At 42.9% G+C, this 25,592-nt stretch overlaps 1 protein-coding gene across 34 annotated transcripts in view; it reads left to right on the top strand.

Annotated features, from left to right (window-relative positions):
* The window catches only part of Rbfox2 (RNA binding fox-1 homolog 2), a 242,875-nt gene that overhangs the window by 185,287 nt on the left and 31,996 nt on the right, over nt 1-25,592 (top strand). For 23 of the 34 annotated variants that reach the window (XR_009593675.1, XM_060389155.1, XM_060389167.1 and 20 more), the window contains 3 exons: nt 1,568-1,792; nt 18,295-18,441; nt 21,461-21,514. Coding sequence is in view for 33 of the 34 variants with exons in the window: in XM_060389155.1 (XP_060245138.1) it covers nt 1,568-1,792; nt 18,295-18,441; nt 21,461-21,514 (426 nt within the window). In the remaining variant the exon portion in view is untranslated. The remainder of the gene's footprint in view (nt 1-1,567; nt 1,793-18,294; nt 18,442-21,460; nt 21,515-25,592) is intronic. The other 11 variants (XM_060389156.1, XM_060389159.1, XM_060389145.1 and 8 more) reach the window with 1 other exon arrangement.

Here is a 25,592-nt window from a genome sequence, read left to right on the forward strand (position 1 = left end):
TATTTCTTATCTATCTTGGTTTTTGTTTTGTTTTTGTTTTGTTTTGTGTGTGTGTGTGTGTGTGTTAGGTACACATACCTGTAGGTGCAAATGGATGTGTGTGCACATTCATGTGGAAGTCCAAGGTTGGTGACAGGAGTGGTCTTCCTCACTCGATTAAGTCGAGTACACCGGCTTCCCTCCCTTGTAGACAAACTGTAAAGTGCAAGGGCCTCTTTCCTCCTCTAGGTTGGTTTTGTCCCAGCAATAGAAAGTAGCACATCGGTCTTTCAGAGAATCTGAGTTGAGTTTCTAGCACCCACAACAGACAGCTCACAACCACCCATAACTCCAGCTCTCTTCTGACTTCTGTTTGCATATACACAGATACATACACACACACACATAGTTTTTGAAAATAATATAAATATTTTATTTAAGTAGAGGTAATCATATCAAATCTGATAGGTTGGGTAGGAGCCAGTGTACTTCCATTAAACTTAAGAATGAACTGAAAATTGACTAGAAAACATTCTTATTTTGTTTTTCATTATTAAGAATGTTAAGTAACTTCATATTTCTACTAAAAACAACAACCATAATATATTTGGCAGAGCAAATGCTATAAAACATAAAGCTTTTTCCCAAGTCTATTCTCTTAGCATATAGACAGTTGTTTCATTTTTAGCAAAAATTTTTTAAAAAGCGTTGCCATCAGTCACATCTCTCTAAGTAAAAAGTATTCCTGACCTCCTGTGGAGGATTGCACCCCTCATATGGAAGACAGAGCCCTACTGTGGTTGCAGCCTGCCGTCCTTAGACTCCAAGTGTACCCGAGAAACATTACCTTTCTCCATCTCTCTCACCACTAGTTTGGTGTGTTCATTCAGTTGACTGAGCCAGCTCTGTCAGGAATGGGCCTGTAGGATGATTCGTACTGTGGACTTGGGTATCACTGTCTCATTCCCATCAGGGATGGGGCAGAGAATGGAGGTTAGAGTTCATGAAGAACCAGAGGCAAGTCCCTTGGCCACTAATCTCAACTTGGAAACTATCTTTAAGCCTCGTGTGTTTCTTGGTGGATCCTTCCTGAAGATTTCTGAAAGGCCGTGCTTAGGCTCTGCTCACCTGTCAGTCCCCCTGAATCTGAAGTTCTGCCCGCTGAACAGCAGTCTTCAGGACAGGCAGTCCTCTAAAGGCCCTGAGAGCAGTGTGTTCTGCCAGCTACGGGTACAGGCAGAATGATTTGAAAGAGAAGATCAGGTGGTTAAACTCTAGGCTGCCAAGATGACTCAGCAGGTAAAGGTGCTTGTCACCAATTTTGAGTTTGATCCCAGGAACTCATATCAAGGGAAGATGTAGAATCAGGTTGTCTTTCTGCCCCCACCTGTATCATAATTCTCACAAGAGTATCACAGGAAAACACTGACACATAACATTAAGTAAATCAGTCTGTTTTGTTTTGTTGAAGGTGAGTTATCTGACAGTGAGAGAGCATGCTAAGAGTCCTGCATACTTCACCTTGAAAGTCATCTGATAATGAAGATTTACTTGCTCACCCTTCTTTCTCTTTTGTTGCTTACTCTAGGGTAACCAGGAGCCAACAACAACTCCTGAGGCAATGGTTCAGCCTTTTACCACCATCCCGTTCCCACCACCTCCACAGAACGGAATTCCCACAGAATACGGAGTGCCCCACACTCAGGACTATGCCGGTCAGACCAGTGAACATAACCTGACACTCTACGGGAGTACACAGCCCCACGGGGAGCAGAGTAGCAATTCACCCAGCAACCAGAATGGATCTCTCACGGTATGTGAAGTAAGAGCTGCAAGCTAGAGGGATGTGTGACGTCTCCACCTTTCTCAGAGGACAGAAAGAAAGCCCTTTGAGTTAGTGAGCATTTTGTATTCCGCTGCACAGCAGACACGTTCTGGCTGTTCTTCCCTGAGCCTTGTGGCTAGACAGTGGGGAATTTTGAAATTAACCCTCACCACCTGCCCCAACGCGGCCTTCCCGCACCTTCCAGCGTACGTACGTATCCTCAGCACCCAGTTCTCACCTGCACAGCCTCGCAGCATCTGCCTCACACTGCCTCCTCCCTGTTCTCCAGCGCGCTAGGCCATTTGACTTGTATCTCCCGCTTGGTTTTTCAAACTCAGCAGTGTGTGTTCTGATTCGTCCTCCTCCTCTTGTTCACATTTCAGGTGTTGCAGTGTTCTGGGTTTGAGTCCTGAAACCCCTTTTTCTCATTTTATAGGCCTTCTCTGTATACTTACACCACCAGGTCACTCAGTCACTTATGCAAAAACCAGGCATCGCTGGCTCCTTACCCTTCCTTTCTGCCCTTAGTCATCACGGAGTAAAGCAGCACAGTTCCACAGTCATGTATAACCCAGCTCTCTTCGTCTTCCCCAGGCAGAGCTTAGCTCTTCTGCCACTTGTTTAGGGTTGGTTCAGGTGACTTGAGTTTAAACCACAACCTGGCTCCAGAAGAATGCTTTTAGGCAAGTAATTTAATGTTCCTTTGCCTTGAAATGGAAGGAAATGAAGGTCATAGTGCCTACCTCAAAAGCTGTACAGAGCATTACAAGTGTTCCTGATGGGCCTGGTGGCGCAGGCTTGTATCCCAGGAGTCTGAGGCAGGTGGATTGCCATAATTCAAGGCCTGGAGCTACAGAGGGAATTCAAAGCCAGCATTACTCCACTCTCAAGCTACCCTGGCTTCACTTGTCTTTCTTTTCTTTTTTAACATAATATTTTTATTGATTATTTGGAGATTTCGTATAATGCACCCTGATCACACTTACTTCCAGTCCTCCCAGGCCCACCCCCACCCTTGTGACCCCGTCCCCTCCCCCCCCAAGAAAAGAAAAAGCAAGTTCAGTTTGTGTTGCCCATATACTCATTAGAGCGTGATCAAACTCCCAGTGGCTAGACCTTTAAAGAAAACTGAGTCCTTCCCGCCTGTGTGCGCATACACACACACACACACACACACACACACACACACACACACACACACAGACCCCAGAAGCCACTGGTTGTAGAGAGCTCTTCAGCATCCTTATCATGGTTTTTAAGAGCTCTCTACAATGGTTTCCTGTCTAGGCTACATAGTAGCCATGATGACTTTGTTTTCTATGCTATGTGTGTTTCTGCCTAATTCTTTAACAAATAATTTTTTAGCACAACTAGAAAAATGTCCAAACTGTGTGCTTGGTTTTCTAGTCCCTAGGTCCAGTCCACCTCTTTTACCTCACCCCTTACCGCTTAATAAAGGGGGGGGGGGAAGGTCCCAAGCTAACCACAGATGTGTATCTCACATATCTATGATCACCACATCATATTATCTGTAGGGTTTGATTCCAAATGTTGAAATGTTCTGTTGTCTATATTGAGCTATTTCTCATGTTTATATCTCATTTTTCCTTGGTATCAGATTAGTAGAGGGGCACGTTATTCAGACTTCAAGCATCTGGATAAGATTCACTTCCAGAAACTAAAATCTGCAGTTGTATGAAGGTGGACAGAAGGCGGTGGGAAAGCATTCATTTTATCTTCACAGATACCAGGCACCTCCATCGGAGGGAAATAACCTTGCAAGCAAGCTATCTTTCCAGTTACTTCTCTGTAGGCACGTACTCTTACACCCGTAAGAAATGGACTTTAATGGACATTTGGTTTGAAGGAAGAGTCTAGCTCTGGGAGGCAACAAGAGGCTTCTTGTAGCATTTGTTCAGGACATGGAGTGTACAGGCTGCTATGTCAGCCATGTTCCAGTTACCTTTCAAATGGCAATGAATTCACAGACTTGCTAGGACAGCTGTTTCTACCAAAGGAATAAAAAGGAAAAAAAATAGTATGTTTCTGAGCCTTTTTATGGTATTTCAACTTCAAACCCTTTTTCTAGACTAGTTAATGGTATTGTAATTGCTGTCTCCATTTCTATTTTTTTTTGGTAGTTTTGGTTTTTGGCTGGTTTTTTGGAAACTATTTCCTCTGAGTTGATAATTTCATTAATCTAAAACTACGAAGCATATAAGTCAGCTGATGAGTACTTGCCTTATACCCACGAGGCCCTGGGTTTGATTCCTCAGAACTGCATGAAAGGCATGAAATGAAACTCCATTCCTCAGGCATGGTGGCACACGCCTTCAGGGGTGGAGGAAGGAAGGTCAGATGTTTAAGGTCATTCCTGGGGGCCCAGGTAATTTGAGGCCAGTTTGGGCTACATAACTTATCATAACATATCCCTATTTATTTTCTAGAGTTTATAAGAATACTTTCTTTTTTAAGACAGTCTTGTGGCATACACCCTGATGGATGGGAATGTCTAATGAGTGAATCTTTTCTAATCATGTGCTGAGATTACAGGAGTAATCTCTATTAAGACTTGTATTTGTTTCTCTAAGGATGTGGGAATTTGTTCATGTGGTGCACATACATAGCATACATGTATATATCTGTGTGTGGAGACTAGAGAACAAACCCAGGCGTGCTTCTTCGGGAGCTACCCATCTTGTTTTATTCTTGGTGCGGAGCTCACCCTTAGGTGGGCCAACAGACCTCTCCAGAGCTGGGATTACAGGCATCTACTATTATGCTTGGCTTTTTCACTTCAGTTCTAGGAACTGAATTCAGTTGCTCACACTAGCAAGGCAAGCACCGTACCCAGCTGAGCTGTCTCTCCAACCCCAAGGCTTACCATCCCATTCTGACCTTCACTGTCTTGTCCCCTCCTGTGTGTGACTCCTCTTTTACATTTTATCTGTTGGATCTCTTCCTACATGTCTGTATCACATGGATGCATTCCCCTCAGAGGCCAGAAGGGAGCATCAGATACCCTAGGCCTGGAGTTATATGTGGTTGTGAGTTGCCATGTGGGTGCTGGGACTCTAACCCAGGCCATCTGGAAGAGCAACAAGTGTCCACACAGAGCCATAGCTCCAGCCCTTTTTTAAGTTTTCAAGTTAGAAGCTAAGGCAATTGATTTTCAGGGTTTCTTCCTTCTGTGTTTAAGCTGCAAGTTTCCCTGTAAAAATCCTTTTAAGTGGAACTCAAAAAAGCAGGTAGATTGAGCTATTATTTTCATTTCAAGACATTCTTAAAACTTCCTTAGTTTCAGGCTAGGCAGTGGTGGTGTACACCGTTAATTCTAGTACTTTCAGGAGGCAGAGGCAAGCAGATCAGTTCAAGGCCATCCTGATCTACATAGCAAGTTCCAGGACAGTCAGGGCTACACAGAAAAATCCTGTCTAGGAAGAAGTGGGGATTGGGGGGGTTCCCTCAAATCTTGCTTCTTTATGTAGTAAATTGATTTGTTCCCACTATTAATCTGTATAGCTGTAGATACAGATTTCTTATTGGTTGTGATATTTTCCATTAATTCTTTAGCTATACTTGTGTTTGCTATGTTGGCATCATGTGCAATCCAGCATCTGGGCCTGGGTCCGTTTCTGTTCACTGCTCATGTTTTGAATCTGGGTCATCCTTTGCACTTTTCAGCTCTCTGTAAGTGACTCTGTCTTGTTTGTTTTCTAAGAGAGAGTGTGTGCACGTATGTCCTGAGTAGTTTGCCCACAGTAGAACTTGCAAGGACGCTGCCTGGTAATGTTCCTGTTCTCTCGCTGTTCATTCTCATACATCCCACTCATCCCTATCCCCATCCCCATCCCCATCCCCATCCCCATTCCCTGCTAGAAGCCAGAAGCTACGAAAGCATCTCCTTCATCCTGTTCACTGCCTGGCCATTAGGAGATGCATCCTGAGTTCAGCCAGTTCATTCTCAAGTCTGCCTTGGGTTTTCTTTCAGTTGTTTCTATTTTCTCATCCCTTCCCCTTCTTACCTATGTGATTTTGCAACCTCCAGCCCTACTCTAGAATCTCCCTTTTAGCTCTCTGGCTGATTCACTCCTCATCCCAGTTAGACCACAACCTCAAGCTCAAACTGTGTCCTATTAGGTTCTTACTGATTTGCCATCTGTTGCTGACAATGTCGTGAGTTTTCTTCCTCATTTTCCTTCTACCTTTGTAGGAGATGTGGATGCATTGCTTAGAGATTAAGTAGAACAGTAAAACTTAGTTCTACCATTTATTCTACTTAACTTTTACCATCTGCTTATGTATCTCATAAAACAGTCTAGCAGCTCATATGGCCAATTAAATCTAAGAGGCGGATAGGAAACAAATTAATTAATCATAACCTAAGTTTGCATAGCACCTTTCAGTTTAAAACACTTCTTTAAACTATTTTATTGTGGCTTATAAAACAACGCAAGTGGGGAATTCTAGATCTTCACCTTTTACTATGCCACTCAGACTCCCCCACTTAAACCCAGTGAAAATAGATTATGCCTATTTATTGATTTTCTCAGGCTGTGAGTATCTTGTCACTCAGCCTGTATAGGTGTCACTGTTACCAGAAAACCTTCCTGGCTTTCTGAAACTTCTAAAGTAAAAGTTCTGTTGTGTTTATCTCTGCATTCCATAACTTCTCACAGTGCCCAGCACTTCATGCTTCTCAGAAAAAGATGCAACAAGGTATAAATGTGCTCAGGAGGGAGAAGCTGGGCTTCCTGGTAAGGGCTGTAATTGGTCTGGGCCTTGTTTCATCAGTAGGAATTCAGGCCTGCTTAGATGATGGTACGAAAGATTAAGGAAGCCAGTTCTTGTTCAGGGTTGGAGAGAAGAATTCAAACTGTCTAGATCAAAGCATGGATTCTCATTTGGACAAAGTTCGGGGGTGTTTGATAAAGGCTTGTGGGAGAAAAATCATTTGAACACAAGTTGGTAAGAGCTTTTGAACATTTCAACGAATTAAGGACTTGGTTGGAGGTTTTGAGCAAAGAAATGAAGTGAGTTGAACATGCTTCTAGAACATGATCTGTTGGGGCATGACAGCAGGGATGTCAAGAGCTGGAGTGGGAGTGCCTGCATCTACTGTGAGTCACTAGTGTGGCTCATACTAGGAGTCATAACGGCTGTGAAGAGAAAGTGCATTCAAGAGAAATACTGAAGGTGGATAGTCCAGAATTGGACAAGTAAAGTAAGCAGGCAGGTAGCCAACCGTCTATTGGTTGAATAGTGTCTTGAGTAAATTACTTTCTTCCTCTGTGAGATGAAGCTGATACAGTCACCTGACCTGGAGTACAGTGAGAATGAACAGAAATGCATAGCTTTGACATAGTTGCTGTGAACACCTCAGGTCTCTTCATCCTGGTGGTACTGCAGATTAACCCAAGACTTTGCATATGATAGCTAAGCAAGTGCTTGACTCTGAGTTACATCCTAGCCCTGGGATTTTTGAGGCAGGGCTCACTTTGTAGCCCTGACAGGTCTTAAACTCAAGACTCTATTACCTCAGCCTCCTGGGTCCTGGGATTGCAGTATGCCGCTGTGCCCGGCTGCTGTTTGTGCTGCTTGTTGCTATGAGCTGAGCTGTTAGGAGTGCAGCTCTTGCTTGCATTGGGTTGGATAATCATGTCTGGTTGGAGAGAAAGGACTTCTCACTCAAAGATAAGAACTGAGCATTGAATTCTGGAGGATTTTTTTTTTAATGAAATTTAGAAATTAATCTTAACATCAGGCTAGGAATCTGGTCTGCCTTTAAGATGAGAGCTTGTCTTGATGGTCATTTTGTCCCTTGCTATGCACTGGCAAAAGCAATAGCAGTTAGGGGCTGCCTCTTAGCCTTCAGAGAAGATAGGAATCCAGTTCCTACATGTGCAGATATTTCTTCTAAAAGACAGAAAGCTTAAATAACCAAAGCATTTGAAGTAGTCGAGCTTAAAAATTCTATCTACTGGATTATATTTTTCTTGAGAAGCTAATGCCTGCCCTTAAAAAAAAAAAAAAGCTTAATGGGAGAGAGCTTAATGGTATAATTCAGCTTTTGTGACTGGCTGGTAATATGGTTTTAGAAATACACTATTGGGGTTGGAGAGTTGGCTTATCTTGCAGAGGACCCAGGTTCAATTCCTAATACCTATATGGTAATTCACAACTGCCCATAGCTTTAGTTCTAGGGTATCTAACTCTTTCTTCCTACCTCTGTGGATACCAGGCACACATATGGTAGACATACACGTATGCAGACAAAGTATAATAAACATCTAAAACAAAAACACTTGTAAAGTTGCTTTTAAGTAACAGGTAATATATTCCTTATACCTGATATTTATAGATGGATGGATGGATGGATGGATAGATAGATAGATAGATAGATAGATAGATAGATAGATAGATAAAGCCTGCGATGGGTTGGAGGAGAATGCAGGATGGGGCTTTTGTTTATGGCAGTGGTTTTCTTCATGTGGTCACAGACCACTGGCAGTTTCCAAAAAAAAATTTTTAAAGGACTACTGTGTTAATCAGTTTCCATGATGATACAACATAACATTGCTACTACGTTTGTTGGCTTTTGCCATCAGTCCAAAAGCAGTAGTAAGTAAAATAGGATGGTAGACCATGCTGATGACAGTAGTTGTACCCTTTATGGCACAAATGCACAGAAAAAAGAAAACATAAACTCAAGAAGGTCCTTGGTGGAGCAGTGAAAGCTACTAATGCTTCCATTCCCATCGCTGAGTAAGTAGCTGGTCCTGTTCGTATTCCCTGTGGTAGAATGAAAGGTGTTCATAGCATTTGTTTTCTATTCAAAATGCTTTCCTTGCCACAAGCCAGACCATTGTGACTGAGCTGCAGGCTGAATTCACTGCTGCTTTTCCATACAAGAGCCACTGGTGGGCAGACTTAACACTCTGATTTGAATATGTGGCAGACATTCTTGAGAATGAGTAGACCCATCTTTTTAAGGGGGAAAATGACCAGAAATGTTAGCAACAATTCAAACTTTTCCATAAATATCAGAAAATTTTGTGTCCCCTGTGAGCTCCTAAGTGTACTCAGAAACAGTATGGCAGCATCTTGGTCAGTGCGTAGCCAAATGCAGGACAGTGGTCCTTTAAGATTACCTAGAGGGCTGGGTGTGTCAGAGGCAGGTGGATCACTGGTCTATATGGCAAGTTCCAGACCAGCCAGAGTTATAGAGCGAGACACTATCTCAAAAAAAAGAAAAAGTTTTATATTGGAGCCAGAAAATTCCTGTTACCCAGTGACATAGTTGCTATAAAGTCCTACTCAAAGGTCTGAGGTATTCGTATTGACCCTCTGTGCTTCTGTGATGCCTGTCTTCGAAAACACAGCACAACACTCTACAGTGCTGTAGATACATGTATAGATAAATTATGAAAGGGTTGCCACCATAAAACAGCCATGTGCTGGCCTTTCAGGAGGGAGCTACAAGAAAACAGGTTTTTTTTTGGGGGGGGGGTTGTATTTATTTATTTATTTATTTATTTGGGCAGGGTTTCTCTGTGTAACTTTGACTTTCTTTCTTTCTTTCTTTATTGAGGCGGGGTTTCTCTGTGTAGCTTTGGCTGTCCTGGACTCTGATTGTAGAGCAGGCTGGCCTCGAATTCACAGAGATCTGCCTGCCTCTGCCTCTGCCTCCGACTCCCTAGTTCTGGATTTAAAGGCATGTGCCACCATGTCCAGCTTGAAAACAGTATTTTTTAAAATACAGTATTTTTATTAACTTTTGAGAATTTTATATGATTTTATACAAGCATTTTGATCATATTCCGCCCTTACTCTTTATTCAACTTCCTCGAAGATCCGCTCCTCACCCTTTACTCCCGCCCAAATTTGTGTTTCTCCCCTTCCCCCCTTGTAGCACACTCAGACACTCGTGAATGTAGAGTCCTCCGCTACAGCATGGTCACTCTGCCAGGGGCCACTTTTAAAGAAGCCATCACCTCTCAGTAGCTTGTCAGGTACAGTTCTGGGCTCTTGAGCTCCTCCCTGCTCCGTATTGAAATGCTGACTGCCTTGACCTTGTGTATATCTTATACAGGGAACCACAGAGGGTCTAAGTTTGTGAGTGTGCAGCCCTTTCACATACAGAAAGCACTGTTTCAGTATGTCCTTCCCAACCATGTGCCTCTTACAATCAGCCAGCCTCCTCTTCTATGATGATCTCTGAGCTAAGGGGGTAGTGGATATGATATAGCTATTCCATTTGTGGCTAAACATTCCACTGACACACTCTCAAATGTGACCAGTTGTAAGTTTGTCTACACTTCCATCTACTCCACAAAGAAACTCCAGATGAGGTCCGAGAGCTGCTCTAATTTATGAGTATCAACATATAAATTAAGAGGGCAGTTGGTACCATGTACATTTTGCAAAATAATAGTAGTAAGTTTAACCCTGGAACCTGTGAGCCCCCAAACGTGAATTCTTGACTAGAATTCAAGAATTACCAGGAATGCATTTCCTCCTGTGGAATGGGCCTTAAATACAATCAGAAAGTGTTTGGTTACCCCCATAACATTTGTGCCACAGGCTCGAGAGATGGCTCAGAGGTTAAGAGCACTGGCTACTCTTCCAGAGGTCCTGAGTTCAATTCCCAGCACCTACATAGTGGCTCACAACCATCTATAGTAAGATCTGGTGCTCTTTTCTGGCATGTAGGCACATATGCAGTAGAGAACACTGTATATATAATCAATAAATATTAAAGAAAAACATGTGTGCCCGTATTGCAATTACGAGCATATTTACCATGCCAGCCCTTATTATAGTTTATAGAGTTGACATCTAATTAAGACTCTTGAAAATTTTTTCCTCCCAGCAACCTGCATAGGACCTGAAGAAGACTCTGTTACCTTAGAAGATGACATTTTCACGTATGTTAATTGCTCCTGAAGACAGTAGGAAAGGACGTGGGTAGCGATGCCCTGACTCTGTAGGCCTAGGCAGTGATGCTGTCTGTGTCTTCGTGTGTATAACTGTTTGCCTGCATGTATGTCAGTGCACCACGTGCAGGCTTGATGCCCGTGGAGGCCAGAAGAGGGTGTCAGAACCCCTGGAACTGGCATTGCAGACAGTTATAAACCACCATGTAGGTATGGGTAGTTGAACCCAGGTCCTCTGGATTCATAGTGGGGAGGGACTAGAAAACAGCCAGAACTCTCAACCACTGAGCCAGCTATCGAGCCCCAGTGTTTTAGGTTTGAGCAAATAAGTTTGAAATGTAATAAAGAGCTAAAATTTTTACGTATAAATAAAGCATTAGTTTATTTTCTGTTTCTGTGGTGAACTGCCTTGACAATAAGCAACTTGGGGAAAAGGGAGTATATTCCAACTCGCAGTTCCAGGTTACAGTTTGTCGCTGCGGGGACGCCAGCGCGGGGATTTTAAATAGCTAGCCCACATCGCTATAGTCACAGTCTAGAGCAGAGAAAGGAGTGTATACCTGCTCACTCGCCTGTGCTCAGCTCAGGTTCTCTACTGTTCCACAGTTCAGGGCCCACCCAGGGAATGATGCCACCCACACCCGGCTAGCTGGGTCTCCCCATGTCAGTTAACTTAAGACAACACCTTTGTTCGGGTGATTCTAGGTTGTATCAAGTTGATAATTGCAGATAAAAAAAATGTTTCGTATAGCTTTACGCTGTTTGTTTTTAAAGCTAAGTGTTATTACAGAAGTTTTAAAAATTAGCTAGCGTGGGGTGACACACATTTTTATCCCAGTTCTCGAGAAATGGAGGCAGCAGGGTCAGGAGCCACACGCCACGTTCTGCCATGAGGGGTTCTCAGCCTGTGGGTCACAACTTCTTTGGGAATAAAATGACTGACCCTTTCATAGGGCTTATCTAAGACCATCTGCATATCGTATATTTACAGAATGACTCACAGTTATGAAGTAGCAATGAACATAATTTTATGGTTGGGGTCCCACAACATGAGGAACTGCATTAAAGGGTCACAGCATTAGGAAGGTTGAGAACCACCGCTCTATAGCGTAAGTATGCATCTAGCTTTGATGTTTGCACAGCAATGAAATTGCCTAACACTCTACATGCCTATCATTAGGGATCTCTGGCTGTACTTAGAAGAGCTTTTCCAGTGGGATCAGTGTTGATATTAGCAAACAGGGGGTGGGGTGGAGAGGCAAAGTGTAATGTAGTGACTGTACAGTGCTGGTGCACACCTTTAGTCCCAGCACTCAAGAGGCAGAGGCAAGGCAGGTCTGTCTGAGTTTGAGGCCACCTGATTTACAGAGCTAGTTCCAGGACAGTCAGGGCTATACAGAGAAAGCCTGTCTTGAAAAACAAAGATGGATGGATGGATGGATGGATGGATGGGTGGGTGGGTGGATGGATGGATGGATGGATGGATCAAAACAACAATTTTCATCATTTACAAATAATGTTACAAAACCATGCATAAGTGAAAGATCTACACAAATTACTTGGTTGTCCAGTGGACAGTAGCTTAACAGATAGCATGAGAAGCATGATTCGACATTGCCATGAGCCTTCCAGAGATTGCTGCTTGTCAGGGCTGAGGGTGTGGCTCAGTGCTTGCCGTGCGTGTGTGCATGTGTGCGTGCGTGCGTGCGTGCGTGCGTGTGTGCGTGCGTGCGTGTGTGCATGTCCATCCCTGCAGTCCCTCAACAGCAAGAAACCACAACTTGTCCAGTTTGGGTATGTTATCGAAGATGATAACCCACAGTTTACTGAGAGGACTGTTAAATACTTCTCTGCCTTTCTTAGTCTCTGAGGGTCAGAACAATGCATGCGAACACAATAAATGCATGTGTTACGGAGATCACTAAAATTTAACTAAGTGCTTTGGAAAATAGTTAATTTTTTATAAAAATGTTACTTTAACAGATACTATGACTTCTATGTAAATTTCTGCTTGTTTTTAAATATTTCTTATAATGATAAATAATAATGGATAAAAATCCGCAAGATAAACCTTATACACTCTGTAATGTAATGTTGAAAGGCACCAGACTTGTAGTACAGTCCTTGTAATTCCAGCCCTCAAGAGTCAGGCACAGGAGAATCAAATTTGAGACCATCTTGAACTGCACAGCCCAACCCTGTCTGAAAGAATAAAAAAATGCAGAGTAGAAGCAAGACTGTGCATTGAAGCCTCACATTGATGATGAGCTTGGCACAACGCTGAGGGTCGCAGCGTGATGCTCCGGGTGCAGGGTATTTGGCGTGCACCTAAGGCTCTTCTGAAACAGCCATGCTCACTGTGAGCATGGTAGGGGCTGAGCTGCAGTGAGCACTGGGTGTAAGGCCCACTCTCACATATTATTGTGAATTTGAAGTTTGGTTCTCCGATGTATGAGGATGTTACACAGAACTGTTGATGAGTTAAAGGCAAAACACCGAGGAAATGACTGCATAACATTTCTTCACATAGTAGCCAGGTCTGCTGGATGCAGGTCTTTGTACACATCTCTGGCTGACAGGAACTCAGACCTCTTGCTGCCCTCCATCATCTAGGTTCTCTGTTGTGTACCATGTCTCTGGACTGAAGCCACTTTCTCATATGACGTACTGACACTTGACTGGCCTTTATCTGAAGATAACGCTTGTAGATCACTGACCTGCCATCAATACAGCCAAAATATAGCACTTGCCAGTGGGTCATTTGGACTATAGTTCTTTCATGTTTATATTGATGGGTCCTCTTACCTTCAGCTGCAGCATACCTGTCACTAGCAGGTGGTATGGGCAAGGGAAGATGTCTTGAATTTCCACAGAGTCCTTTATCTGGACCTTAGTGAGTTGTGTCTCCATGGCCTAAACACTGTAAATATTTTCAGCTAGTAATAGAAGCAGTTCTGTGCTAGAAAGCACTGAGGAGTGGTGCCTCACTTCCATGTCTCTTATTTTCTAGAGCCTCACTGTGTCCATTAGGAAAGGGTTGTAATAATGTTTGTCTTTGTCTGAGGAACAAAGGCTAAAGCTTCATTTCCTAAAATATTTATAGTGGCTGAAAATAAGTATGGACTATTGTTGCCATATTTGGCTGCCTTCAAGCATCGTACCAGGAAGATGGCTCAGCAGGTAAATGTGCTTGCTTCCAAGCCTTACCACCTGAGCTGGATTTCTGCCACCACATGGTGGAGGAGCAAAAACCAGCCCCTGAAAGTTGCCACTGACTTCCTCATGGGTGCCTGGCATGCTCTCCAAACACAAGTAAATGAATGTGACTGACTTCTCTGTACTTGAAATTTTGTAAGATTTTTATTAAGTACTTATTATTAATTTCAGTTAAATTTTAAATACATAAAGGCTAACTGTGTAAGTTTCAGAAATTAGTCTCAGCAGATTATTGGAAGACTACTCTTTTCTAGAAGCTGAAAAAACAAACTGCATCCAGCAGCCCAGAGTAAATCACAGCCATTCTAGCCCAGCCCAGCCCAGCCCAGCTAGACACCTGGGCGAGAGAAAGCCAGCTAAGACAAAAAGGATCAGGGTGTGCAGAAAATACGGATTTCTCAAAACTGCCTAAAATTATTTATATCCTCAAAGAGATGAGAGAAAACACTACACCACTTTAAAAAAAAAAGAAGAATTTAAAAAAGAAGAAGAAAACGGTGCTCTCATTTTACTTTTAAAATGCAGCACGTTGTGGGCAGTGCTTGAGTCACTGCCAGCCGGTGCTCCGTTGCAGTATGCTCAGTACGTTCTTCCTTTTTAAAAGGTTTTCAAAGCATGCATGAGGCCCTGGGGCCCAGCACTGCCATAGATTTGAGTCCATTGTGACAGCATGCCTGTTATTCCAGCACCTGAGTGCTAAGACAGAAGATCACTTGCGTTCAGGAATTCAAGGGCAATAGAGCCGCACACTGTGGGGTTGAGGGGCAGGAAGGAGAAGGAAGGTAATTAAAAAAAAAAAAACTCCCCCCCCCCCCCTTAGTTCTCTTTTCTGAGATGAGGTTTTGAGGCTTCTAGGGCCAGCAAGATGGTTCAGCAGATAAAGGCATTGCTAGGCAAGCCTGGTGGTCTGAGTTCAGTTCCCAGGAAGCTATGGTGAAGGAGAGAACTGATTGCTAAAAGATGACCTCTCCTCCGCATGAGCAGTGGTCCAGTGCATACCCACATATGTACACACAAAACATGTGCAATATAATTTTTTTTTATCTGATACAAGCTTTAAAAAGCTTTCACTCCTGTTCACTGTGGCAGGTTGCTAACCTCGATTGGAATGAGGCACAGGGTCCCTCATTATTTGGGTCCGAATTTTGCTGTTGGTCCTTCTTGTAAACACCAAGCAAACAGATACTAGCTGCTCTTATACCTCCGAGATGAGTACTTTGTCAGAATGACCACAGAAGGCAAAAGACAGTCTTGAGAGATGCTTCAGAAATGTTGTTGAGCAGCTGTGGCTTAAAAAGGAGCCATTGCTGTTAGGTTTTCCTTAGAGGAGTATGAGGCCCACTCCTCACAGTGAATCACTTGCCCTAAAAACTTTTATATACCTTGTCTTCCCTTAACCCATGCCATCTCCAGCCCAAGAGAATACTTGCGTTTGGGTTGCACGTAGGTATGTAGAGCGCATGCCAGCAGGTGCGAGTTTAGCATGGCGCAGCCACTTTGGAATGGTGTGAGTGTGCGCATCGTTGACTCAACCGGGCCTTTCTGGGTATATGTTCAACCAGCACCAAAAGACACGAATGAGATGCTCACAGAAGCATTATTGTTCACAGGCAGCAACCCAGATAAATTCTGTTCGCTTACGCAGTGGGGGTACTTTAAAGAAGGGAAGGGAAGTGTGCAAATTAGCACAGTGGTAGCTTTGCTGAGGGCTGACTGAGGTGAGCCCTGCTTCTTACGCTGGTTTCACAGCTCTGTGGGTGTACGGTCTGATAACAGCTCATGCAGCTTGTGAGCTCAGTGTGGCTGAATGCATGTAAGTCTGTCCATCTGCCACCTGCAGAGGCCAAAAGAGAGCATCAGAATGCCTAGAACTAGAATTTACAGAGGGTTGAGAGCCACCATGTGGGTGCTGGGAACCAAGCCCACATCATCTGCAAGAGCAGAAAGTGCTCTTAACCACTGAGTCATCTCTACAGCCCAATTTGTGCATTTTTGTTAATGTTCAATCTCCTTATTCATTCATTTACCTACTTATTATTTTGGTTTTTCTAAGGCAAGGTCACTCCGTGTAGCCCTGGCTGTCCTAGAACTCACTTTCTAGACCAGGATGACCTCCAGCTCAGAGATCCACCTACCTTTGCCTTCTGAGTGCTGGGATTAAAAGCCTGTGTCACCACCACCACCAAAACAGCCTTCCCAGCAAACATTCATTTTAATTTTTATTTATTATGTATACAGTGTACTGCCTGCATATATGCATACATGCCAGAAGAGGTCACCAGATATCATTACAGATGGTTGTGAGCCACTGGGAATTGAACTCAGAACCTTCGGAAGGGCAGCCAGTTCTCCTAACCTCTGAGCCGTCTCTCAGCCCCTGCACATATTCATTTTAAATTGCCTTAGAAGACTTAAATAATTTGAAAATGGCTGTCGTGTTTTTCACCTACCAGATCTTCCTATAGTTAATAAGTTCACTACAGACTGGAAAATCAGTCACTCCAGCTTATAACCTTCTTAAGTTTAGTCTTTAAGACAGAAAAGAACCCTCAAGAACAACAGCTAAGAGCCTTTATCAGCAACTTCTGACATAATCATTCCTCCCCATTTATCCTGCCAGTGCGCATGCACCATGAGAGGCTACGTGGGTGGCACATGTAAGTCGTATGTAAAACTGGCTTAGAGCTTATGGAACCAGTCCTTTAATTTTGTGGTACATTGGCTTCTGAAGATTAAATCTGGTGCTTTTAAGGATTGGAGAGGTTTGTGTGATCCAGCTGTGAGATAGAAGAGGCAGATGGGAAGGTGCTTGAGTAAGCTTTCATCACAGTTACTGCTTCTTGCTTTGACTGTGTGCTGATGCCTGTGATGCTGTTTCCTCTTTGAATGGAGTTTGTTTTGTTTTGTTTTGTCTGCATTGTGCCCCCATTGGCAGCTGAAAACCTTGCATTTTTGCAAAGCATTTTGCTATTTTTACATCATGTAAAGCCGTTATACATTTAATGTACCTGCAAGGCTGATATGAAATGAAGAACAAAGCTGACAGCTTTAGATTAACACTGATAGGGTGAATGTTTGTTCAAAGTTTATTCTTGATTATCCTTTATATTTTAAGTCTGACTTCATTTCAAGGTGGTTGCTAACATCTGAGCAAAAAAAAAGAAAACACCTCTCATTCACAGTGTCCTTAGCCTAAACAATGGGTCAAAGGGAGCTTTTCCTATGTCACCCAGAAGAATCTGCTGGACTCAGTTCTGTCTCAATTGAGATAATAAGAGCAGCCCATTTCACCCCTTTTAACAAGTATTCGGCTCAAATTATCAGTTTTGGCATGCACTGTAAATGAAATGGTAAAAATGTAAGGTTAAACTACCAGTTGAGGACCATAAGGAATATTTCTATAAAATGTAAATGCCTATGAAATATAGCTTATCAACATAGGAACTTCGAGAAGTCCATGTGGGAAACAATTAGATCAGTTGTATATCTGGTATGTTTGATTATAACTCTTTACTCCCTGGAGCTGAGGAGATGGTTCATACCCCACCCTGTGCATACACTCAAAAAAACACAGTAAGATACAAAAGAAAAGGATGCTTATAATCTATCACCATGGAAACAGGCAAATCAATGTGTTGTCTAATAGCCAGGATTTCATAAAGCCTTAGAGTGGAAATGTACCTGCGTTTAGGGCCCAGGTGAGGGTTCCCTAATACCAGAGTCACCTGGAATCAAATCAAAAAGAGGTGAGGATAAAAATTAATTCAAGATAAGAAGCTGCTTCAATGTTTAATTTTAAATTGACCGTTACCACTAGGTTTTCCCTCATAAGTAATATCATCACAGTACTTTTCAGCGTAATAAACTCTGAAACCAATAAGAGGAATAAATGTTAAATGTACGGCCTTATTGGTTTCCTTGAGAGTCTGCGATAACAGAGCTAAAGAGGCAATGACCTCTACAACCAAGCACAAAGGATGCTTTGTTTTCAAAACAGAGAAGTCTCAAAAATAGAAGGCTCTACTCAGAGCCTGAGAAAAGAAGGGCTATTTTTACGTCTCCACGTGGGCTTCAGCAAACCACAGAGGGTTCTGTGCCTGTACTCCCATTTTGCTAATGTACTAAAAATAATCAAAAGACCCAAATTTTGTTTGTAGACTGGAAGTATTTTGAGCATCAATGACACCTTGGGTTTTTTCTTTTTTAATAGGACAGTTGAAAGTTTCTGCTTACACATCTACTGTTTGACAGTTGCTGTAGTAGGAGACTGCATTTCACGTCATTCTTGGGAAATACTTACAGGTTTCTGTTGCTCATTGTGTGTACTTATTTCTTCAGCAGACAGAAGGTGGAGCACAGACAGATGGACAACAGTCACAGACACAAAGTAGTGAAAATTCAGAGAGTAAATCCACACCCAAGCGACTACATGTCTCTAATATTCCCTTCCGCTTCCGGGACCCTGATCTCCGGCAGATGTTTGGGGTAAGTCTCTGATATCTTTTTATAGGTTTAACTGAAACAGTTTAATCCATCAGAGGTGTTCTTAGTCAGTAAGACTTCAGGGTAACTATAAAGATGTTAAGAAAGAGTCTTAAGTAAATCACTGTTGTCGTCCATCAGTCTGGAAACATTTTCCTGTTACCTGACCTGCCCTAGACATTAGTGTCACAGGTTGTACCCAGACACACAAGTTGCATGCAACTGTGTGCTAGGACTGAGGTGGCTCTTGTAAGATGAGACAGTCTGTGTCCACACCACTGAGATGGCTACTTTCCTCACATACCAACTTTAGTGAACATGACAGTAATATTCTTGGCTTCAGTAGAAGAGCAAACATCCACAATCTTTTATAGCATGATTCTTAACCCTGTGGCTGCATTAGAAGCCTAAACAACACTGCACAACCAAGGTGTGATTCAGCTGACTCAGGTGCAGGGTGAACCTATACCCTGTACACGGTCCCCACGAGAATGTATGGTTCTCAGTGTAGCAGCATGATCTTCTTCCTGACAATTACCGCCTCCCACTCCTCACTGTCCTTATTTCTCTTGTTCATGATGCACTAGTGCTGCTCGCTACCTCTGCGTTGGCTCAGGACACATGCAGCATGGGCAATACAGGTTTGCAGGTAGCACATTTAAATGGAACAAATACAAAATGGGATTTTAAAAATTTTAGGATCCAATCCTAGTTACTTAGGACCTTAGGAAATTTGTGTAATATAATTTTTGACCTTGAAGTTTATATCTAAAAATGGCAGTAGTAATCTCTAACTTGAATGTTAAAAGTAAGTTATTAATGTTTAAAAGCAGGTGGTACCCAGGGCTTTGTTTCCTATTCCTTTATCACTTGGTGGTGTCAAGACCAGCATGTAAAATATGCTGTGGGACACCATTTCCCTACCGTGGATGAGCTCCTTCAAGTGTTTACTCCTCCCCAAATCACCATCATAAAAACAAAAGTATAATAGCACAAGTTCATGTTGATGCAGGTGAGTGGCTGCTCCTTTTTTTAAGCCTGTATGATGCTGTCTGTTTTATTTTGGCTGCTGTTAAGTTGACCCAGGACAGCCAGCAGCCAGTAGTTCCGTAAACATTTCATAAAGACAGCTGACTGTGCTTTGTCAGAATAGATGCCCTGCTTTTTCTTAGCTATGCCACTTCATGGTGACAAGGCTCAGGAGCCAAGTTCTGTCACAGCTCACTACCTGGATATATTTTTGCCACTAAAGAAAAGGTCAGAGTTGAGGTGTAATGACATTGTTCAAGTACTGAAAGAGCTTTGCCACATATCATGATGACAAGCTGTTTTCCATCTTTGGAGAGAAGAGAGCAGTGGAAAATAGAAAGGACAGCTACAGGCCTGAGGTCACATGGAAGAAGGCACGCCTTGAGAATGAGTTTCTTGGTTCTCTTCTACCCATCAGAGACAGTAGAGACCTGGTCTTGGGTGCTGAGAATGGCAGTGTTTTCTTGAGTCAGAAGGATAGTGGAGTCCCAAGAGCTGCCTAAGTGTCTCAGAATGGCTCAGATTTTTTCCTAAAGCATAAAGTGGGGATTTCCTTTTCTTTACAAAAGACATCTAGTTGCCTCTTTTCTTCCACGCTGTTGATGCTTGCTTTTAAACTGTAATCCTGGGAAGGAGCAGGAAGTCCATGCTGTATCCAGTTAGCCCTGTGAGTTTACATCACAGCTCTTTTAGCTCTATTCTCCTCAACCTAAAAAGGGCAGACCTTGCTTTAAAAAGTTATGAAAGGGTTGGAAAATGGCCTTGCTGTGAGAGCACCTGCTGCTGTTCTAGAGGTCTAGAGTGCGATTCCCAGCACCCTGTGGTGGGACACAACCACCTGTGACTGCACACCCAGGAGCTCCAACACGGTCCTTTGGCCTCGTGGGCACCCGCACAGATATGGGCATGCACGCATACACACAAACACACACAGACAAATAACAAAGGTGTTACAAGAATGCAGTAGAGTCAGGGCGATAGTAGTGCACACCTCTAATTACCCCCGCACTGAGAGGCGGGGGCACGTGGGTCTCTGAGTTCAAGGCCAGCCTGGTCTACAGAGTGAGTCCAGGACAGCCAGGGACATTACTCACTGGCTCAAAACAAAATTAAAAAGGTCACCATGGCCTCCCTGTCCCCCAGGCTGTGGGTTAGCAGGTTGTCCCCTTAGCCCTCCTCTAGGCATGGTCCCTACATGAGTGAATAGGGGCTTAGCCACATAAGAACAGAACTTTGTGGGTTTGTATCTTTTAGCTCTGAGATGATATTTAAATAAATGAACAGGTTGCTACTTATAAAATATTCCTGATATTTGTTACAGAACTACTAAAATGGTAAATAAGAGGAGTCATCCTTTACATCAGAATATTTTAAGTATGACAGAGCATTATGTCACCTATAGAAATTGCAACAAATACATATCTACTGGAGCCAGTCATTCATAGTTTTAAAAGACAAAAGCAGTAGCATGTATCTGGTGTTAGGTCTGTTTGCCTGAGGAAGAGCATAGAAGGCCATGCGCCGAGTCTAAAATAGAAGGCCTGTGGTTGATCTCTTGTTTTCTGTTTTCTTTTTCCATTTTGTTTCTATTCCCCAGTTTTTGTGTGGTTTTTAAGGAAGGTGGGGGCAGGGCAGACAGTGTGCTGATTGTGCTTGGTAAGATATAACTTTTGAAGCAGATAATTTAGAAAATTAAGGCAGTAGTTAGAAAAGGGCCAGGCCTTGGCCACATGGGTGCAGTAGGGCAGCACTGTGAGGTCCCCGGACACTGGCTTCCACGGGTGGAGGTGGAAGCACCTGAGGGAATGGAGGAACCACGGGGGCCAGAGTCCTTTTCAGGGTTCATGTTGGGTCTGTTGACGTATGGGATTGTGAAAGTTAAATGAGCACTACTAGTTCAAAGAAGAAGAAGAAAAGCTGTCTCTTTCAGAAGGAAGGCTAGTGTCTAGACAAAGGCTGACCTTAAATAAATGTTTTGTTTTTGTCTCTGCAGCAGTTTGGCAAAATCCTAGATGTGGAAATAATCTTTAATGAGCGCGGCTCCAAGGTAAGCCCTGTCTTCATACCTCAAGCTCAGCTTCCTCTCAGACTTGTTTTACTGGAACAATGAGCATTCAGGGAGCAGAAGTGGGTCCCAGCACAGAGGTTGACCAAGTGTCTTCCTTGGATTAGGTTCTCCAGAAAGAGACTTCGGGAGAGGGTGTCAGGAAGCAGGAGAAGCTAGAGAGGAGTGGGGCAGTTCCAAGGACAGGAGGCAAGATCCTCAGCCAGCCTGAGCTGCCTTAAAGAGAGAGGCACCGGGAGGGTGTAAAATCCATTCTGAATTCTCTTGGAACAAGTCAGCTTGTGAAATACCAAGCAGCATGCTTAGAATAAATTGTGAGGGTTCTTTTCTCTCAGTTACCTACATGACTTGTTTTCTTTGCAATAAATTTTGATGAGGCTCCCGCCAGTGAATAGTGAAGTGTGTGGTTCCTAGAGCCACACCCAGATGAGTGAGCCTCAGGATGCAGCCGCTCTGGGCCCACAGGTTAGGTTTTACATTAAGAATGAGAGCAGTTTTGGTGTGCAAGCTGGTGGACGTGGTCTGCTCTAACGTGTTCTGCTGTAGGGGCTGAATTTAAACTAAAATTTCAGTTTAAATTTTTGTTTTGTTTTGTTTTCGAGACAGGGTTTCTCTGTGTGTAACCCTGGCTGTACTGGATCTCACTTTGTAAACCAGGCTAGTATTGAACTCACAGAGATCCACCTGCCTCCACCTCCCAAGTGCTGGGATTAAAGGCGTGAGCCACCACTGCCCGCCTTTAATTTTTTTTTCTTACTAATTATCAATTTTAAAACTAATTTTTATTTGGTCATATCTGCTTCTTTCAAAATAACTCTTGACCATGATTACAGCCCTAGGAATAACTATAATTTAAGGAAAAGCTGGGTGCAGTAAATGAGTTAACATTTACCTTTCTTCGGTCCACTGCAGATCCCTGTGCTTTAGTAGTTGCTAGCCCACACCTCCCGCCCACCTGCACGGATGCACACACGCACACTGCCCTGATGCCTCAGTACTCTTGCCTCCCTTATAGAGTGTCCGATAACTGGTATCTATTCATTGGTAAAGAGGTAATTATACTTTAAGCTTCCAGCTTTCCGTTAAAACAAAAAAGATTACTATGTCTGTAGAGATCTTCCTCCAGCACTTAACCTGGTAAGTGTCTTAAAGTGGGATGTGTTACTAACCTTAAAGCTCCTGTGCTTGTACTTCTGGATATTTGTTTTTATTAAATGTTGAGCTACAGAGTGGGAAGGTAACCATGCTTCAAGGTCAAAGCATTTGAATGAAGATGAAAATGAAAGTCAGTAAATGAAGAGCATTGACCTCACTGTTTATCCAAAGTAGTTAATTGAGACATTTTTGGTTTTAAGTTGTGTGTACTTCAAATAACCTTCATTAAGTTGTGCCAGGAGGCCAGTGTAATTGCCCAAGTACTAAGGATTTGCTCCTTATGGAAAAGAATGATTGAATTCTTGTGAAGCAAAGGAAATTGATCTTTCTAAAGGCTTTTCACTCACTTCAGGACTCACCTACTACCAGTACTTGATTTCACCTTAACCCGTTACCTCTCCTATGTAATTTCTTTTTTCAAATAATGGCACCTGCCTGCCTTTTTCCCTTTGGGGACCCTAAAAGTCTGTGCTGTTTCTATAGCCCCAGGCAGTACCCTCACTGCCCCTGCTTTCTTTGAGCTGTGACAGTATAGACACTTCTAATTGGTAAGTGTCTCTGGAGTGAAGCCTAGAATTCAGAATCACCCTGGACCTGCATCAGGGCTGAGAAAGCCTTTGACAGCTGTGAGGCCTTTCCCAGAGCAGGCACCCCTGGAACCCCACTCCAAAGCTGCTGAGAAAGTGCCTGAAGAGTCAAACCCCATAATGTCTCCTTTGGGATCCACCTAAAAGAAAGAATAAGCACTTTCCTTTTTGTGAATGTAGCTTCTTATTTCTTTTCTTTTTTCCTTTCTTGATTGTTTTGTTTTGTTTTGTTTTGTAGCCCTAGCTGTCTTGGAACACCCTCTCTGTTTAGGCCAGGCTAGCCTGGCCTTGCACTCACAGAAAGCCACCTGCCTCTGTCTCCCACAAGTGCTAGGGCTAAAGGTGTACACCACCATGCCTGGCTTCTCATTTCTTATATATATTTGGAGCTGACTATAAAATTTCAGAAAGACTTCATGTGGTACTGTGGTTTGATTAGTTGCCCTGCTTTTAAACAGTATTTTTGTATGCAGAAATTAACTTTGTTAAAATTCTTAAGTAGTAATGAAAAAACCAGTTATAAGTCTGAGATAAGTGATACTGACATGTGAATTAATGTTTAACCAAATTATTCTAGAGAACAAAGCATACCCTTCCCCACCCTGTGCTGGGTCTGGAGCCCAGGGCCTTGTTTGTACCTACTAGCTGAACAGTCAGCCAGTGGGTCTGTCTGGGAAGCTGTTGCAGTGGTCCCTGCACCGTCTGCTCAGCCTTCTCCAGCACTTCTGTGAGGTTTGTTGTGCCCTACAAATCACTGATCACTTCATGTTTGACTGTTGTCTTTTTTGCTTTGACTGTCATTTGGATTATGTAAAGGAAAAATAGGCTATAATCACAGTATTTCTTAAATTACTTTGTGAGTTTATTGTTCTGTTCCTTTCTCGATAATAAACAATCAGTTTGTCTAAAAAATCTGAGCAGCTGAAACAAAGATAGGCTTTGCCTTTTTAAAATGTAAAATTCAAATATATGAGAAGTAATATTCCCGACCCCCCCAAAAAAATACCTCATTTTCCCAAAAAGAATCTAGAAAATTGAATGAGTTACATGTAGCTTTCTTTTTTTAATTTTTAATTTTAATTAAATTAAAATTCACTCTTTCATTCAAGTTAGCAAGTAAACGCAAAGTATTTTCATTTTAATTACTGCAGTATCCAGAATCATAGCTAAGAAAATATGGACAATGATATTCAGGCCAGCAAGCAAAACATTGTCTTATTACACCTTTAAGAACACTGGTCTTAAAATTAAAAAACAAAACAAAACAAAACAAAAAAAAAAAAACACTGGTCTTTTATAATTTAAACACTGTAGAGGAATCTCACTGTGTAGCCCTGGCTGTCCTGGAATTCACTCTGTCGACCAGGCTGCCCTTGAAGCTAGAGAGCCACTTGCCTGTGCCTCCTGAGTGCCGGCACTAAAGGCATGCCCTGCCTACTAACACTACAGAGTTCTACTGTCTCTTATATATGAACTTGAATCCGCTCACCATGAAACCTCTAAACACTGAAACAGGAAACATATAATAGTTTATATGTGCTTCAATACTTACTGTGATGAAAACAGAGTACCCCTTGATGAAAAAGATGTAGTATGATAGTTGTAGTTACCATGAAAATAGATAGGGAAAGTTACTAATGATAACTAGGAAACTGTAATTTGGACACAATTTGCAATGACATCTTGTGTTATTAATATAGACACCCAAAGACTTCAGCACTTATTTATATTGTTTTCTAAATTTATAAAACACACGTAAGGGCACGTGTCTTCTTTGGCCAGAAGACTGTTGGGCCAGGGAAACCACGGCATGGTGGCCCAGGCCTAGTCTCCCGGCCACTTGGGAGCTGAGAGCTGGGGATTTAAGAGTATCAAGCTGTGCTGAGGAGAGTTAGCCTGAGCAACTCAGTGAGGCTGTGTCTCCAAAACAGGCACACACAAATACCAAAGAACCTCCGCCCTCCTCACCCCCCCCCCCCCCCGCCACCAACCAAACCATGGGGCTGTGGCTCAGGGGCAGCATGCTTAGCATGCACCTGACACCGAGCCCCCAGGTTCAGCCCCCAGCACTGCGTTAAACAAAAAGGCCAAAGAGGCATTTTTAGAACTTGTAATACAGATCCTGAATTCCTAATAATAAACATTTTCCCACACTTAACCAGCAAGACAGTCACACACATACACCCCTGTCCATCTCCTAATGCTGTAAGTGGAAGATACTCAGAGAGATCTGTGGAGTATTTCCATACGTTGGCATTTCCGTACGTTCATAGACCCTCCTCATGAAAGCCGTATACTTGTGTGATCTGCCGTCGTTG

Source organism: Meriones unguiculatus, chromosome 8, assembly GCF_030254825.1.
Source record: "Meriones unguiculatus strain TT.TT164.6M chromosome 8, Bangor_MerUng_6.1, whole genome shotgun sequence".
Lineage (NCBI taxonomy): Eukaryota > Metazoa > Chordata > Mammalia > Rodentia > Muridae > Meriones > Meriones unguiculatus.